This window comes from Hyperolius riggenbachi, chromosome 3 (genome assembly GCF_040937935.1).
Source record: "Hyperolius riggenbachi isolate aHypRig1 chromosome 3, aHypRig1.pri, whole genome shotgun sequence".
NCBI classification, from domain to species: domain Eukaryota; kingdom Metazoa; phylum Chordata; class Amphibia; order Anura; family Hyperoliidae; genus Hyperolius; species Hyperolius riggenbachi.
Genome location: NC_090648.1, coordinates 35,536,371 through 35,552,172, shown reverse-complemented (window position 1 = coordinate 35,552,172; position 15,802 = coordinate 35,536,371). Strand labels below are relative to the sequence as shown.

Below are 15,802 nucleotides of genomic sequence, written 5' to 3'. Positions count from 1 at the left end.
CCGATTTGTGCTGCTCTTCGCGCGAAGCTCCCGCGCGCAAAGTTTTGCACGCAAAGTCCCATAGGGCTTAATGGGAGCTTCGCGCAAAGCGCCGGTTGCTTGCGCGCGCAAAACTTTGCGCGCGGAAAATTCGCGCGAGTTTCTTCTTATGCCTAAACTGAGTTTAGGCGTGATAAAGGGCTTTTCACTCGCGTGCAAACACTTTGCACCGCTTTGTGAATCAGGCCCAACATGTGTAACATGTAACTGGTCACCTTACCTCAATGTTCCCGCCAACCCGAGCCAGGAGCGGTGGGAGTGGCTTATCTTTCTCATTCCGAAGCTGCCGGCGGGACTGTCTCCGTCCTGTTTGGTTGAAAATAAAAAGAAAGAAAAGACGTGAGCTCAACAACACTGGATGCCAGAAGTTTCACGGCCAGCACTTACAGACTCTGGCCTTCCTCACCTTCTGTCCTCTCATCAAAGTCCTCATCCTCCTCTTCTGAGCCCACAGAGTACTCTGATTGGTTGTCTAAGTAGTGAGAGAAAATAAGACCAGTGACCAATGAGCTCCATATTGGTTCAGCTTCAGAAGAGGCGAAACAAAACCTCCTGTGCAACTGTTGCTAGCCTGACATCACCGGTGGAAAAAACATCCCTCAAAGGCCAATCTCATCTGAATTATAAAAACAGCAATCCTTAGGGAGCCCATTCATCACTCGATATTGCGATATTACTTCTGATTCGATCATTTTAATCGAACTGAAAGAGAATGGGAGCTGCAACATGGCAACCCTATCGATCTTTCGATTGATTTCCGACCGAAATCGTTTGAATGCATAGAACGAGAATGGTACAAAAAAAACCCGGTTGCACGATGGTAATGGCATTCGATATCGAATGCCCAGAAAAAAACAGGTTTCAGTGGCTCTCCATCTAGGCCCATTTCAGGGACTGCGGTCTCACCTTGGTCCTCTTGGGCCGCATCGTTGTAGTTGACCTGCTTGCGCACTCTCTTCCCTTTACCCAGATTACGGGCCAGGTCTTCCTGCTGCTGCTCATAGTGATGTCTGAGCAGCTTCTCCCAGTAATCTGGATCCACGTTCTCCTCCTGTTTTATTACCTCGCGCTCCAATTCCTCCAGCTGAAAAACCAGAGAGGATCAATGACCAAACAGAAGAGCACGTTGACTTCTAACCACCTTACTGCCTGCACAGACACCTAAAACACAACTCCTTCCTGCCCGCACAGACACCTAGCACACAACTTCTTCCTGCCTGAACAGCCCACTAGCACACAACTTCTTCCTGCCTACACAGACACCTAGCACACAACTCCTTCCTGCCTGCACAGACACCTAGCACACAACTCCTTCCTGCCTGCACAGACACCTAGCACACAACTCCTTCCTGCCCGCACAGACACCTAGCACACAACTCCTTCCTGCCCGCACAGACACCTAGCACACAACTCCTTCCTGCCCGCACAGACACCTAGCACACAACTACGTCCTGCTTGCACAGACACCTAGCAAACAACTCCTTCCTGCCCGCACAGACACCCTAGCATTTAATATCTCTCTCTGAGATGCAGTTCTGCACCTAGAATCACACAAATTCCTGGTTTCTGGTACACTTTAATGCTAGCTGTGCTGGTTGGAAATGAAGAGCACAGGTCATCATACTCACCTTCTCTTCCTCACGCACCACATACTGAGCCACCTTGAAGGAGCTGAGGTACTCGTTCATGTTCTGCACCTCTGTTTCGTCCGTTACGTCCTGATTGCGGTCTAACAGTCGGCCGATCGCGCTGTTGTCATAGTGGATCACACTGCTGTCCTCTTCCTTATTGTCACCTGCTACAGATGGGAAAGAATATTCTCTATTGGTTGCCATAACGGTTACCGATGAGTTTGTCAACGTATTGCCACTGATAAGACAAATTAAAAAAACAAGACGTTCATTCTTTTACATACTTACACTTAAAGGGAACCTGAAGTGAGAGTGATATGGAGGCTGACATATTTATTTATTTTTAACCAATACAAATTGCCTGGCTGTCCCGCTGATCCTCTGCCTTTAATACTTTAACCTGGCGTTCTATTAAATGTGCCAGGGTGGCTGCTGCGCAGTATTTTTAGAATTGTTTTTTTTTTAAAACATGTAGCTAGCCTAGCGCTAGCTACATGATGCCCCCCTCCCTGCGGCATCCCTCCCACCCCTTCGATCGCCGCCGGCGCATATAACCATCCGGAAATCCCGTTCTGAACGGGATTTCCTTTAGGGCTTCCCCGTCGCCATGGCGATGAACGGAATGACGTCATCGACGTCACAGGGAGTCCCGATCCACCCCTCAGCGCTGCCTGGCACTGATTGGCCAGGCTGCGCACGGGGTCTCGTTGGCCCTTTAAGGCGGTGGGTAGCGGTGCATCGCCGCATCAAGACTGAAACTGAAAAAAATGGCTTAGGTCTATACAAGAAACTGACAATCCACACTACAGCATTCAATTTTCATAAAAAATTGATCAGAACATTCCACCACTCTCGATTGTCTTTAAAAATATTAAATAAAATAAATAGATTTGATCAGATTTTGGCACTAATCTACTTTAGGGGACCCAGCAGGAAACCTCATAGGGAAACTCAGCTAATGTGATTGGATGGACCACTCCCTCTTGAACTCCTAAGCTTCAGATAGGTTGTAGTAAACTACGCCCCAATATAAGACCAATCACAACGCTTTGTGCTGTGAGAGGGTACTGTGATTGGGGAACTGTTCCCTATGAGGTTTTGTGTTGGGTTCCCTAAATTAGTTAGATTAGCGCCCAGATTTCTTAAACGAATGAAAAAATAATAGCTTTCAACTTTTCTGTACAACCGAACGTAGCTTAAATTTCACCTTCAATTTCATCCTTGAACAGCTCCTCTGTGCCAAACTTTAGGATGTCATCAAGCTCCTGCTTGGACATGGATCCGGCCTTCGATCCCAGGCCAGGCCTTACAACCAGATGAGTCAACATCATCTTCCTCTTGGCCACCTGAGTTATCCGTTCCTCCACTGACGCCCGCGTCACAAATCTGTAGATCATCACTTTGTTGGCTTGACCGATACGATGCGCCCGGCTGAAGGCCTGGAAGGGAGGACAAGCAGAGAGAGGAGGTGGTCAGCTGAGCTATCCAGATGTGGAGACACACAGCAGTCTGGCAGAAGGTACAGGTTCCATATTGAACTACCTGAATGTCGTTGTGGGGGTTCCAATCGGAATCGTAGATGATGACTGTGTCTGCAGTAGCCAGGTTTATTCCCAGACCCCCAGCTCGGGTGGAGAGCAGGAAACAGAACTGCTGGGCCCCAGGGGCTGCAAAACATACAAGAACAATCAGAACAAGATTAAATCCATTAGCAGCTTTAAGCAAAATTTGTTTGAAAGCTTCTGAGGTATTCTAAACCTCCGTTGGCATATCTGGTTTGGCTGCCAAACGAGTGCGTGGCAGTAAGCAGTTATATTTAACTGTTCCAGGATTCTTATTTCCTCCACTGGCAGCTCTGAACTTCCAACAGGTCTTCTGGGTCCCGATCACATGGTATGACGTTATCGGGATGCAGGAGACCATGTAAGCATTACAGCACCACCCAGTGGCAGGACCCAAATTACTGACTGAGCGCCGGTATAGTCCTTATTCATATTACAGCCTGGTGCTCCCAAATTTCCAGTGCCATTTTTGCCTGACCCAATGTATTTCTAAGATTGTGAAGATAATTTTATTTTTTAAGTTTGAAGTGAAAGTGCAACGATCCACAAAGGAAGAGGACATGATTGAAAATATACAATTTGAACAATATGGAAAACAAGAAGTGACAAACTAATATGTAAATGTGCATGAAGAAGAGAGAGGGACCAAGGTCTGAATCTTGTGGTACTCCAGTAGAGATGGAACAAAGGAGGAGATGCTTTGAGAGTGTGTGACACTAAATGTCCCCTCAATCCTCATAAACAATAACAGTAGGAAACCCAGCCACATGCTATGTTCATGTAATAATCAGATAAAAAAAACAAATACAAGACTAGGGAATATTGGTTGGATAGTAATTGGTAGATAAACCTCCCATTAGCTGAAAGTTCTTAAATCAACATGTTTATAGTCCACTCACCATTGAACCTGTCTATAGCCTCTTGTCTCAGGGACCCAGTTATTCCACCATCTATCCGCTCATATTTGTAACCCTCGTAATCCAAAAAGTCTTCTAATAAATCCAACATTTTTGTCATCTGGAAGAGGTAAGACAGGTCTGTTTGAAAGGTTAGGACAACAATGATAATAAAATTCCAGGAATAATTTTTTAACTCTTCCCAAAAGACTAAAGGGCTCTTCAACCTCACCCATAGGGTCGGTCTGGGACACTGGTGGCCCACCAAAGAAATTTCAACCTGGGGCCCACACATTCCATGATTACGGTGAAAAAAGGGTGTGACCATGCTCCGGAAGGTGGGCGTGGTCATGATGTATTATGGACAGGGCCAAATGTACATGATCTTAGCAGCATTGCAATTCAGAGACACTGCTGCCCAGCAAAACTTTGCATAGAGTCCTTTCCAATAAAAAGTAATGTCCTACTTTGCAGAGGTTGCGACCGCAGAGGTTGCAAAGGTTGCGACCGAAGGGCCCTCCCTCAACTACAATATTACCTCTCTATTGGTCCTGTGCTCATAATAATCACTTCTATAGATACTTTGGACAGTGGTAATCATTAACAAGCTATTTCCCATCCTCTTCTTGCACCTCTGACACTGTAGATGCCATTGGCAGGTTTTGGTGCGTCGTATCAATTGTTATGTATAGAGTGCTTGGGGGGGCCCATTGTAAAATTTGCTCGAGGCCTACAGCTCCTTAGCTACGCCACTGCTTTCAGCATGAGTGATTACAGCACTGAGAAGAGAATTTTTGTGCTGCAGGCAGCAATTGGAGCTCTGTCAGACAAGGGAGGCGGGGCCCACCGAGGGAAAAAACTGTACTACTGTGGCCCAGTCCGACCCTGCTCACCCATGAAGTCCTCGATAACATAAATTTAATGTTTCCATTAAATTTATATTGTGCAGTGCTTTTGTGAATCAGCTTGTTGGCTCTTTTAACCACTTCAGCCTAACTGGAGGAAAATTTTCGTCGTTAGCTGCGCGCACTCCCGCGGGTCGCGCGCGCTCCCGCGGGCCCCCCTCGTGCGCGCCCCCGCTGCTGGCCGTTAGCCCACCGATCAGTGAAAGGGATTATAAATCCCTTTCGCTGATCGGACCCCCCCGGAGAAAAGCCGACAGCGTCTCTTCAGACGCTGCGGCTTTTCTGAGCTCTGGTCTCCTTTCTTCTGCCTGGGAGCGAGATCGATCACTCCCACGACTTTTTGACTGTGGCCATCTTGTGGCCAAATAGCAAATTACACCAAAAACACACTTTGTGTTAAATAAATAAATTTTAATACATTAAAAAACCCCCGTTTACCTCCCACACCAAAAAATACCCACATACAAGTTTAAATAAAAAAATAAAAAAAATTACAATAAGAAAAAACGAAAAAAACAAAACATAAATAGTTACTTAAGGATCTGAACTTTTTAAATATGCATGTCAAAGTAGTATATCAATATGATTTATTAAATTATGGGCTTCTAAATAGTGAAGGACGCAAATTGAAAAAATGCACCTTTATTTCCAAATTGAATATCGGCGCCATACATTGTGATAGGGACATAATTTAAATGGTGTAATAAGCGGGACAAATTGGTAAATAAAGTACATAGGTTTTAATTATGGTAGCATGTATTTATTTCAAACTTTAATAGCCAAAAGCTGAGGAATAATGATTTTTTTCCATTTCTTTCTTAATATTCCTGTTAAAATGGATTTACAATAAATTAATTCTCAGCAAAATGTATCACCCACAGAAAGCCTAATTGGTGGCGAAAAAAACAAGATATAGATCCATTCATTGTGCCGAGTAGTGATAAAGTTATTAGCAAATGAATGGGAGGTGAAAGTTGCTCAGATGCAAAAAAATTTCAACCGTGTGGGCTTAAGTGGTTAAACTACATGCGATTCCGATTTCGATGCAATTGCAAAATGTCCTCGATGCTTTTGTTTTTTTTCTTGTGCTGCTAGTATCCAGTGAAAATCGCAAGTTTGAATCGGAATTGCAGTGTAAAAGAAGCCTCCGGCCTCTTCTACACTACATGCAAATCGGATTTCCCATGCAATTAAAAAAAAAAGCCCTGCATGCTGAATTTTTTTCTCGTGTTGCTAGCATCCAGTGAAAATTGGAATAGATTTGCGGTGTAAAAAAAGCCTGAACCGCTACAATTAGTGAGAAGATTGCGCTGTAACTCACATATTAACCACTTAAGTCCTTGGTCGTTTCCACTTTTATTAGCCTATAACTTTATCACTACTTATCACAATGAACTGATCTATATCTTGTTTTCCGCCACCAATTAGGCTTTCTTTGGGTGGTACATTTTGCTAAGAGCTACCTTACTGTAAATGCATTTTAACAGTAAGAATAAGAAAAAAACTTAAAAGTAATTATTTCTCAGTTTTCGGCCATTATAGTTTTAAAATAATACATACCTCCATAATTAAAACTTATGTATTGTATTTGCCCATTTGTCCCGGTTATTTCACCATTTAAATTTGACACCTGAAATCCCATCAGAATTGCGCATAATGCGAAAAGACCATAAAGATGCCCCCCAGTTTACGGTCGAGTCAACTATATTCTGTCTTGCAGGTGTAAATGGAAGAAGCTGGGCTCCATTAAGGGCCCTTTTCCACTAGCAATCACAAATCACAAACGCCAGCGATTGCGATTTTTCATTAATTCTGTTATACGATTGCGATTTTTCATTAATTCTGTTATGTGATTGCGATTTTTCATTTGCATTGCATTATCACTCTAAAAATCGCTCCAGAAAGCGATTGCGATTTCCAAATCGAATCACTATAGTGGAAAATACTTCTCATGATTTCTATGATAAAGTAACAACCCTAGCGATTTAAAAATCACTAGCAATTTGCGATTAAGCTGTGTAGTGGAAAAGGGCCCTTATAGTCAATGCATTGTTGATCAGGATCCAAATCTAGGACTTTTTGAACACACCAAAGATGAGGTGTCCATACACCTCTCGATCTGCCACCAGATCAACCTCTCTGGTTGATCGCATTTGATTAGGGATCTATTGCCTGCCCACACACTGCACAGCAGTTTCACACAGTGAGTGTTACATACTCACCTCTCATGCTAGCGCACCTCCTCACGTATCCAGCATCTTTTTGAATTACCACCGCAAGCGTCTGTACCTCGTGACACCTCCGCCGAGCACGCAACACTCAGTACAAGCCCGGGGGTACACTTGGGGGAGACCAGCATGGGAAATCAAACTATTGATATAAATGCCGGAAATTAAGTATGGGCACCCTTAAAGTTCTTTAACCGCTTCCAGACCACGGTCATAGAAATCTATGTCCTGTTTGTGGCTGCTTATTCCTGATAGGGCACATATTTCCATTATCCGGATCCACCACTCTCGCTGATCTCTCTCGCCGCAGGCCGCTTGCTCTGCCGTCCCTACGACGGCAGGCTCTGTATGCCGATCAGGAGCCACTTTCTTTGGCTTCTGACCTTGTGATCACATTGGCTCATATTGATGATAGGGGTCATGGGCCAATGAAAGCGGTTCCTGATCGGCATACAGAGCTCTGCTGTCATCTCCTCACATTCACGCTTACAAGATTTTGCACGCGCTTCACCCCTCCTCTGGAATCCCCTCCCACAACACATCCGTCACTCGCCAACCTTTGCTACTTTTAAACGCTCTCTAAAAACTCACTTGTTCCGACAAGCATACGCGCTACCTTAAGCCGCTTCCCTTTGCCCTAAGACCAAATTGCACTCCTACTAGGTATCCTAAAACACACTGCCTCTATATATTTTATCGTATACTACCCCTCCTCTTGTTTCCCCCCATTCCCTTTAGATTGTAAGCTTGCAAGGGCAGGGCTCTCTCCCCCTTTTGTGTCTTGGAAATTATTATACATTTTATTCATCATGTTACTTTTATCACTGTCATTACCACTTCTGTATTTTGTATTCTGTATCATTTTTGTATTTTGTCACTAATTATGTATCTTGTATATTAGTGTACACCACTGTCTGTATTATGTACCACATGTTTGTTTCTTACTTTGTACAGCGCCACTGAATATGTTGGTGCTTTACAAATCAAAAATAATAATAATAGGGACGGAAGTGCGAGGGGCATGAGGCGATGAGTGAGCAGTGTGACTAGCAAAAGCGGCGAGTAAGTGCGGCGATTCGTCGTTGAGCCTTGTTTTGCGGTACCAGCAGTTTCTGGTCCTCAAGGGGCCAGAGACTGCTGGTACGGAAAGAGTTAAAGGAATACTGTAGGGGGGTCGGGGGAAAATGAGTTGAACTTACCCAGGGGTTCTAATGGTCCCCCGCAGGCATCCTGTGCCCGCGCAGCCACTCCCCAATGCTCCGTCCCCGCCTCCGGGTTCACTTCTGGAATTTCAGACTTTAAAGTCTGAAAACCACTGCGCCTGTGTTGCCGTGTCCTCGCTCCTGCTGATGTCACCAGGAGTGTACTGCGCAGGCACAGACCATACTCTGCCTGCGCAGTACTCTCCCGGTGACATCAGCGGGAGCAAATAGACTGCAACTCAGGCGCAGTGGTTTTCAGACTTTAAAGTCACAAATTCCAAAAGTGAACTGGAGGCGGAGCCGGAGCATCGGTGAGTGGCTGCGCGGGCACAGGATGTCTGCGGGGGACCAGTAGAAGCCCCGGGTAAGTTCAACTCATTTTCCCCCGACCCCTACTGTATTCTTTTAAATGAGATTATGTAAAGTGATACCAGACTGGTGCAGGGCACAGAATGTTGTCCTTTGTTGTACTACTACATTTCCTCAGCCTGGCAGCACCGCCAGCAACCGGACCTACCCTTCCTCTGCTGGATTCTGTCGGGACAATCTGATTGGACCATTAGGATCAGCAGCGCACTGATGAGTAATTCCCTCCCACTTCCTGCACATTGTGCTCCTCCTATCACACAGCTGGGCGGAGTCTGCAGGACTTCCCCAGCTCACAGGTCAGGTGTGAGATGTTCAGAGTGAGGCATGCGGGGCTTATTGTGAGGATAACAGAGGAAGTAATACACACTCAGCACTCACCTGGGAGAAGATGAGGACTCTGTGTCCCTGGTCATGCAGCTTCCGCAACATCTTCTGTAAGAGGAGCAATTTCCCTGATGACTTGATGAGGGCTCCTCCCTCATAAGCACCACTAGGCAGTTTAGGTGATTCCTGGAATGCAAAAAAGTGAGTCAGGGCCATCTGTCTATATAGGTCTGTAGCAACCCTGCAGGAGGAGGGGCAGGCTCACAGCTCCCTTGTGTGTCACCCTGCAGGAGGAGGGACAGACTCGCAGCTCCCTTCTGTCTGTGTCACCCTGCAGGAGGAGGGGCAGACTCACAGGTCCCTTCTGTCTGTGTCACCCTGCAGGAGGAGTGGCAGACTCACAGCTCCCTTCTGTCTGTGTCACCCTGCAGGAGGAGGGGCCAGACTCACAGCTCCTTTCTGCATGTGTCACCCTGCAGGAGGAGGGGCAGACTCACAGCTCCCTTCTGTCTGTGTCACCCTGCAGGAGGAGGGACAGACTCACAGCTCCCTTCTGTATGTGTCACCCTGCAGGAGGAGGGGCAGACTCAGAGCTCCCTTGTGTGTCACCCTGCAGGAGGAGGGACAGACTCGCAGCTCCCTTCTGTCTGTGTCACCCTGCAGGAGGAGGGGCAGACTCACAGGTCCCTTCTGTCTGTGTCACCCTGCAGGAGGAGGGGCAGGCTCCCAGCTCCCTTCTGTCTATGTCACCCTGCAGGAGGAGGGGCCAGACTCACAGCTCCCTTCTGCATGTGTCACCCTGCAGGAGGAGGGGCAGACTCACAGCTCCCTTCTGTCTGTGTCACCCTGCAGGAGGAGGGACAGACTCACAGCTCCCTTCTGTCTGTGTCACCCTGCAGGAGGAGGGGCAGACTCACAGCTCCCTTCTGTATGTGTCACCCTGCAGGAGGAGGGGCCAGACTCACAGCTCCCTTCTGCATGTGTCACCCTGCAGGAGGAGGGGCAGACTCACAGCTCCCTTCTGTCTGTGTCACCCTGCAGGAGGTGGGGCAGACTCACAGCTCCCTTCTGTCTGTGTCACCCTGCAGGAGGAGGGGCAGACTCACAGGTCCCTTCTGTCTGTGTCACCCTGCAAGAGGAGGGGCAGGCTCACAGCTCCCTTCTGTCTGTGTCACCCTGCAGGAGGAGGCGCAGGCTCACAGCTCCCTTCTGTCTGTGTCGCCCTGCAGGAGGAGGGACAGACTCGCAGCTCCCTTCTGTCTGTGTCACCCTGCAGGAGGAGGGACAGACTCGCAGCTCCCTTCTGTCTGTGTCACCCTGCAGGAGGAGGGACAGACTCACAGCTCCCTTCTGTCTGTGTCACCCTGCAGGAGGAGGGACAGACTCACAGCTCCCTTCTGTCTGTGTCACCCTGCAGGAGGAGGCGCAGGCTCACAGCTCCCTTCTTTCTGTGTCACCCTGCAGGAGGAGGGGCAGACTCGCAGCTCCCTTCTGTCTGTGTCACCCTGCAGGAGGAGGGACAGACTCGCAGCTCCCTTCTGTCTGTGTCACCCTGCAGGAGGAGGGGCAGACTCACAGCTCCCTTCTCTGTGTCACCCTGCAGGAGGAGGGGCCAGACTCATGCCTATCTGAAGAACAAGAACAAGGATGACCATAAAGGATTCCCGAGGTGAAAAAGGAACGCAATCTTTACTTATCTGGGGCTTCTTCCAGCCCCTAGAAGTCTTCTGGGCCCCTCCCCGTAGCTCCGGTGCTCTCCAGTGTCCCACTGACCACCCAAAGCTTTGGGTGGCCAGCGGGACTCCGGGGAGCACCGGAGCTGCAGCGAGGGACCCAGAAGACTTCTAGGGGCTGGAAGAAGCCCCAGATAAGTAAAGATTGCGTTCCTTTTTCACCTCGGGAATCCTTTAAAACGGACCTGAACTCAGAACTTCCTCTCTGCTCTAAAAGATATGTACCAGCATAATAACCTTTAAAGAAAAACAGTTCTCTGTTACAGCTGATACAAATCCTGCAATAAACCTGTTGTGTGTGTACTTCCTGCTTTCATGGAAGCAGATATATTGCTAACATCCTGTGTTTAAGAATTGGTTGCTCTGCAATGGCAGAGAACATTCCTGAGCTGACATGGCTGAGAGATTAAATTACATTAGTGTTTAGTCATAGATGAGGGGGGATTAGACAGGCTCTATAAATACATACAGGGTGCATTTCTATCTGTGTTTCTTCCGTCCTGTGCAAGAGTTCAGGTCCACTTTAAGCAGAGACACTCACCATAGCAGCAACAGGAAAGAGGTAAGGGTGATTGCAGCATTTCTTTAGATCCATCATGATGTTTAGCAGCGATACTTGGTTCCCGCCTCCTCGAGAGTTTAGTGCCTCGAAATTTCGAGTGAGTATAAACTTGTAATATTTTCTGCAAGGGAGGACAGAAAAATAATATTTAAAAGCATAAATCTAAGAAACACTCTATTTACTAGTCTTATACATGTCAGACGTGGCTCATGTCTCTGCCATGAAAGTCATACAGTTTCACCAATGTGAAAAGACAAGACTAAAGACTGTGTAATGCTGGGGATACACGGTACGTTTCTGTACCATGTATCGACCAGCTGATCCGGCCAGCTGATAATATTCAGCTGGCCCGATCATGCCGCTTGACCCGCGCCCGCTCGATTCCCGTCGGCGGACAATGGCAGGGAATCGAGTGGTGATAAGGAAGCGCCAGCGGGGACAAGCGGCAATCGATCCGCGCGCACGAGCGGGGATGCGCCGGAATCGAGCAGCTGGCACGTGTATGCCTAGCATAAGGCCCAGTGCACACCAAAAACCTCTAGCAGATCTGCTAACGCTAGAGGTTTTTGAAGCAGATTTTCAGAGAGATTCTAGGCATGTTTAGAGAGGTTTTTTATGCCTAGTGTTTTTTGGAACTTTTTATTTTTTGAAAGCCATCTAGCCCCGTAGTTTGGGCAATGTTATTGTCTCGTAAAATTTTAACTGTAGAAATATTAGTTAAGCATAATAAAGAAATCCCAGTCTGTATAAACTTGCGGCTGCTATCTAATGGGCCCTTATTTGGAGCGTTTTTGTGTAGCAGATGTCATATATTGTTACAGTAAAGCTGTTACTGAACAGCTTCTGTAACAAAAACGCCTGAAAACCGCTCTGATCTGGCGTCTTTCAGAGCGGTTTTCCACTTTCCTATACTTTAACATTGAGGCAGGAATGCCTCAGAAATCTAAAAAATGCTGCAGGACCCGAGTTTGGGGTTGTGGTCCTGAAGGATACTGAAGAGTTTGCGGCTGTGGTCCTGAAGTGGTTAACAATCTGAGATATGCCGATGATACCTCTCTGATGGCTGAAACCGAGGAAGAATTCAATAGCTTAGTCATGAATATCAAACAAGAAAGTGCCAAAGCCAGTCTACTGTTTAGCATCAAGAAAACACAGCCATCTGTTTGAATGAACCATCTGCAAAGAGATGGAGAAAAAGTAGAAGTTGTAACAGATCTTCCTGCGATCGAAGATTTCTGCCGCCATGAGTTTAAGTGACACTTGTAGCTTGGAAGGAAAACTATGGCAAGTTTAGACAAGATACTATTGGATAGAGATGTCACTTTACGAACAAAGATTAGGATAGTTAAAGCTATGGACTTCCCAGTAGCAACATATGACTGTGAAAATTGGACTATAAATAAGGTCATGCTTCATGCAGAAAGCTGCTGAGCGTTCCCTGGACTGCTAGAAGATCTAACCAGTCGATACTTAAAGGGATACTGTAGGGGGGTCGGGGGAAAATGAGCTGAACTTACCCGGGGCTTCTAATGGTCCCCCGCAGACATCCTGTGCCCGCGTAGCCGCTCACCGATGCTCCGGCCCCGCCTCCGGTTCACTTCTGGAATTTCTGACTTTAAAGTCAGAAAACCACTGCGCCTGCGTTGCCGTGTCCTCGATCCCGCTGATGTCATCAAGAGTGCACAGTGCAGGCCCAGTATGGTCTGTGTCTGCGCAGTACACTCCTGGTGACATCCGCGGGAGCGAGAACATGGCAACGCAGGCGCAGTGGTTTTCTGACTTTAAAGTCAGAAATTGCAGAAGTGAACCGGAGACGGGGCCAGAGCATTGGGGAGTGGCTGCGCCAACACAGGATGTCTGCGGGGGACCATTAGAAGCCCCGGGTAAGTTCAGCTCATTTTCCCCCGACCCCCCTACAGTATCCCTTTAAAGAAATAAGGCCAGAGTGTTCACTAGAAGGGCTGATACTACTATTGAAACTCAAATACTTTGGTTGCATTATGAGAAGACCAAATTATTTGGAGAAATCCTTGATGCTTGGAAATATTGAAGGCAAAAGAAGAAGAGGACTGCAGAGGCTAAAATGGATAGACAGTACATAAGAAGCTATGAATAGGCCTATGCAAAAGCCGAAAGAAGCAGTGAGTGACAGACACATCTGACGTTCAGACATACATATAGGCATGAAGAGTCGACTGAATAAATGAGGAGAGGAGAGCATGGCCAGTAGCGGCTCCCTGCTTAGGCTCCAGCTGGGCTCCAACTGGGTAGGTGCAGACAGCTTACACCTGTGCTGAAGAGCGGACCCAATCGGGCTTGACTATTTCCTCCGGAGCCCAGGAGAGAGTCGCTAGTGCCCATGGGCACAACTCCAACAAGTGTCGACAAGCGGATCTTCGATGGTCCCAGCGCTGGATCCCCTCTACTGAGGAGAACAGGGAAGCCTTTTTGATTGTTCACAATCAGCATTATCACTATCACTGTTCCTGAGGGGACAGGTATAAATTGAATTTCCAATCCACAATTTTGCCGTTAACTTGGGCTAGGAATACCAGTTCCCCTCAAAAAATAATGCTGGCTGCCATAATGGCAGAGAGCTATATGCTATAATGAGCCGATACTATTACTATTGAAATGTAGATTTATTCATTTTTGTACATTGCACTTGCACCGTTTGCACTTGGCACTTTTCCCCTGACGATTTTGAGGTGGTGAAACATGTTGGGATTTTTTGGTGGGGTGGGGTCTATATGTCTCCTTTTTAAGCATCATTTTTTATGGGAACTGGTATTCCCATCAATGTATACCTGTCCCCTCAGCCATAATGATAAAGTTGATAGTGAACAATCCTTTATAGTGATTTAATAATAGTTACGCTTTAGATATGTCCTCCTAACAAGGTTATACTGTTGTGCTTAGTTTTTTATTTCCCCACAGCTGCGTATCCTACGCACATCCTGCCCCTTCCCTCTCCATATAACTGAACAGAACCCTTATTATCATTCCGTAACAGCACTTCTTCCAAAACTTTCACTCATACTGGTCACTAATCTTTTTAGGAGGTGAATATGTGTATATGTAGTGTAACATAATTCTTCCATGAGATCCTCTGATTACTCTTCTAGCCGTTTTCCTTCCACCACACACCCCTTCTTACTTCTGCATGGGGCTGAGCTCCACCCGGACGATCAGCTCCGTCTTTGCCGGCATGTTCTTAAACACGTCCGCCTTGAGCCGCCGCAGGAGGTGGGGCCCCAGGAGGTCGTGAAGCTTCTTAATCTGATCTTCTTTAGAGATGTCGGCAAATTCTTCCAAGAACCCCTCCAGGTTACTATAGAGAACAAAGAGCCATGAGCGCAAATTTAAGATGCAAAGAAGTCTGTTAAAGTCAACAGGAAGCCCAAAAAAAACAAAACCTCAAACAGATACTTACCTAAGGAGAGGGAAGGCTCTGGATCCTATAGAGCCCTCCTGCTCCTTTCATGGTCCCCGCGTTCTGCTGCTGTCACCCCCGGTATTAGGATCAGTTGAATACTGCTCTCTGCTGCGCAGGAGGCTTTGTGCTCCTGAAGACAGGTGGCTCAGTACTGCGCATGCGCGCTCTCTCTCTCACACACATGCGCAGTCCAGAGCCGCATGTCTTCGGAGGCACTCTGGCTCCCGAAGACTTCCGAAGCCTCCCGTGGTGGTGGATTCAAACGGGGGAGCCAGCGCTGGAATGGGCACCGGGAGAGGAAAGGCTCTAGAGGACCCAGAGCCTTCCCTCTCCTTAGGTAAGTATCTGGGGGGGTTTGGCTTACCATTAGCTAGAAGTAACAATGGGACAAAGGCTAGGAGCGAAGCAGCTCATCTCTCGGTGCACGATGTGCACCGGGTAGTGTCTGGTATCAGTGCGGCTATAGCTACAATGCTATAGTCCATGGCCCTGTAACAGCAATTCGGGTGCTGGCAGTAGCCTGACCCCAAAATACACGTCCCCTCCGAGTTGCTACCACTCTGAGGGAAAATAGTATTTAAAATGGAACTCCTGCACAGGACATAGGGAAAATAGAAAGAAAGACACCCTGTGTGTTTTTAGAGAGAAGAGCCTGTCTAATTCCCCCTCACCTTCAAGTAATCACAAGTGAAATTTGATTTCTCAGCTGTGCCAACACAGAAATTCATCAGGTTGGGGACTTTACATCTCTAGAAGTACCGTACTTCCCTTGAAAGCCTTGATGCAACCCCACCACCCCTGGTTGAGAACCATCCTTTGAGCACGGAATTATGAGGCAGACACCCCATAGAGTTATATCTCTTGTAGTACTTCCCTTGAAAACCTTGGATGTAACTCCATCCAGTTTTCCACCCC

At 47.1% G+C, this 15,802-nt stretch overlaps 1 protein-coding gene across 3 annotated transcripts in view; it reads right to left on the bottom strand.

Annotated features, from left to right (window-relative positions):
- The window catches only part of CHD3 (chromodomain helicase DNA binding protein 3), a 117,710-nt gene that overhangs the window by 28,137 nt on the left and 73,771 nt on the right, over window positions 1-15,802 (bottom strand). For 2 of the 3 annotated variants that reach the window (XM_068273994.1, XM_068273992.1), the window contains exons 18-27: window positions 14,609-14,782; window positions 11,431-11,572; window positions 9,211-9,342; window positions 4,132-4,249; window positions 3,213-3,337; window positions 2,878-3,109; window positions 1,668-1,837; window positions 946-1,123; window positions 446-511; window positions 260-345 (exon numbers count right to left, since the gene is read on the bottom strand). In XM_068273994.1, the coding sequence (XP_068130095.1) occupies window positions 260-345; window positions 446-511; window positions 946-1,123; window positions 1,668-1,837; window positions 2,878-3,109; window positions 3,213-3,337; window positions 4,132-4,249; window positions 9,211-9,342; window positions 11,431-11,572; window positions 14,609-14,782 (1,423 nt within the window). The remainder of the gene's footprint in view (window positions 1-259; window positions 346-445; window positions 512-945; window positions 1,124-1,667; window positions 1,838-2,877; window positions 3,110-3,212; window positions 3,338-4,131; window positions 4,250-9,210; window positions 9,343-11,430; window positions 11,573-14,608; window positions 14,783-15,802) is intronic. The other variant, XM_068273993.1, reaches the window with a different exon arrangement.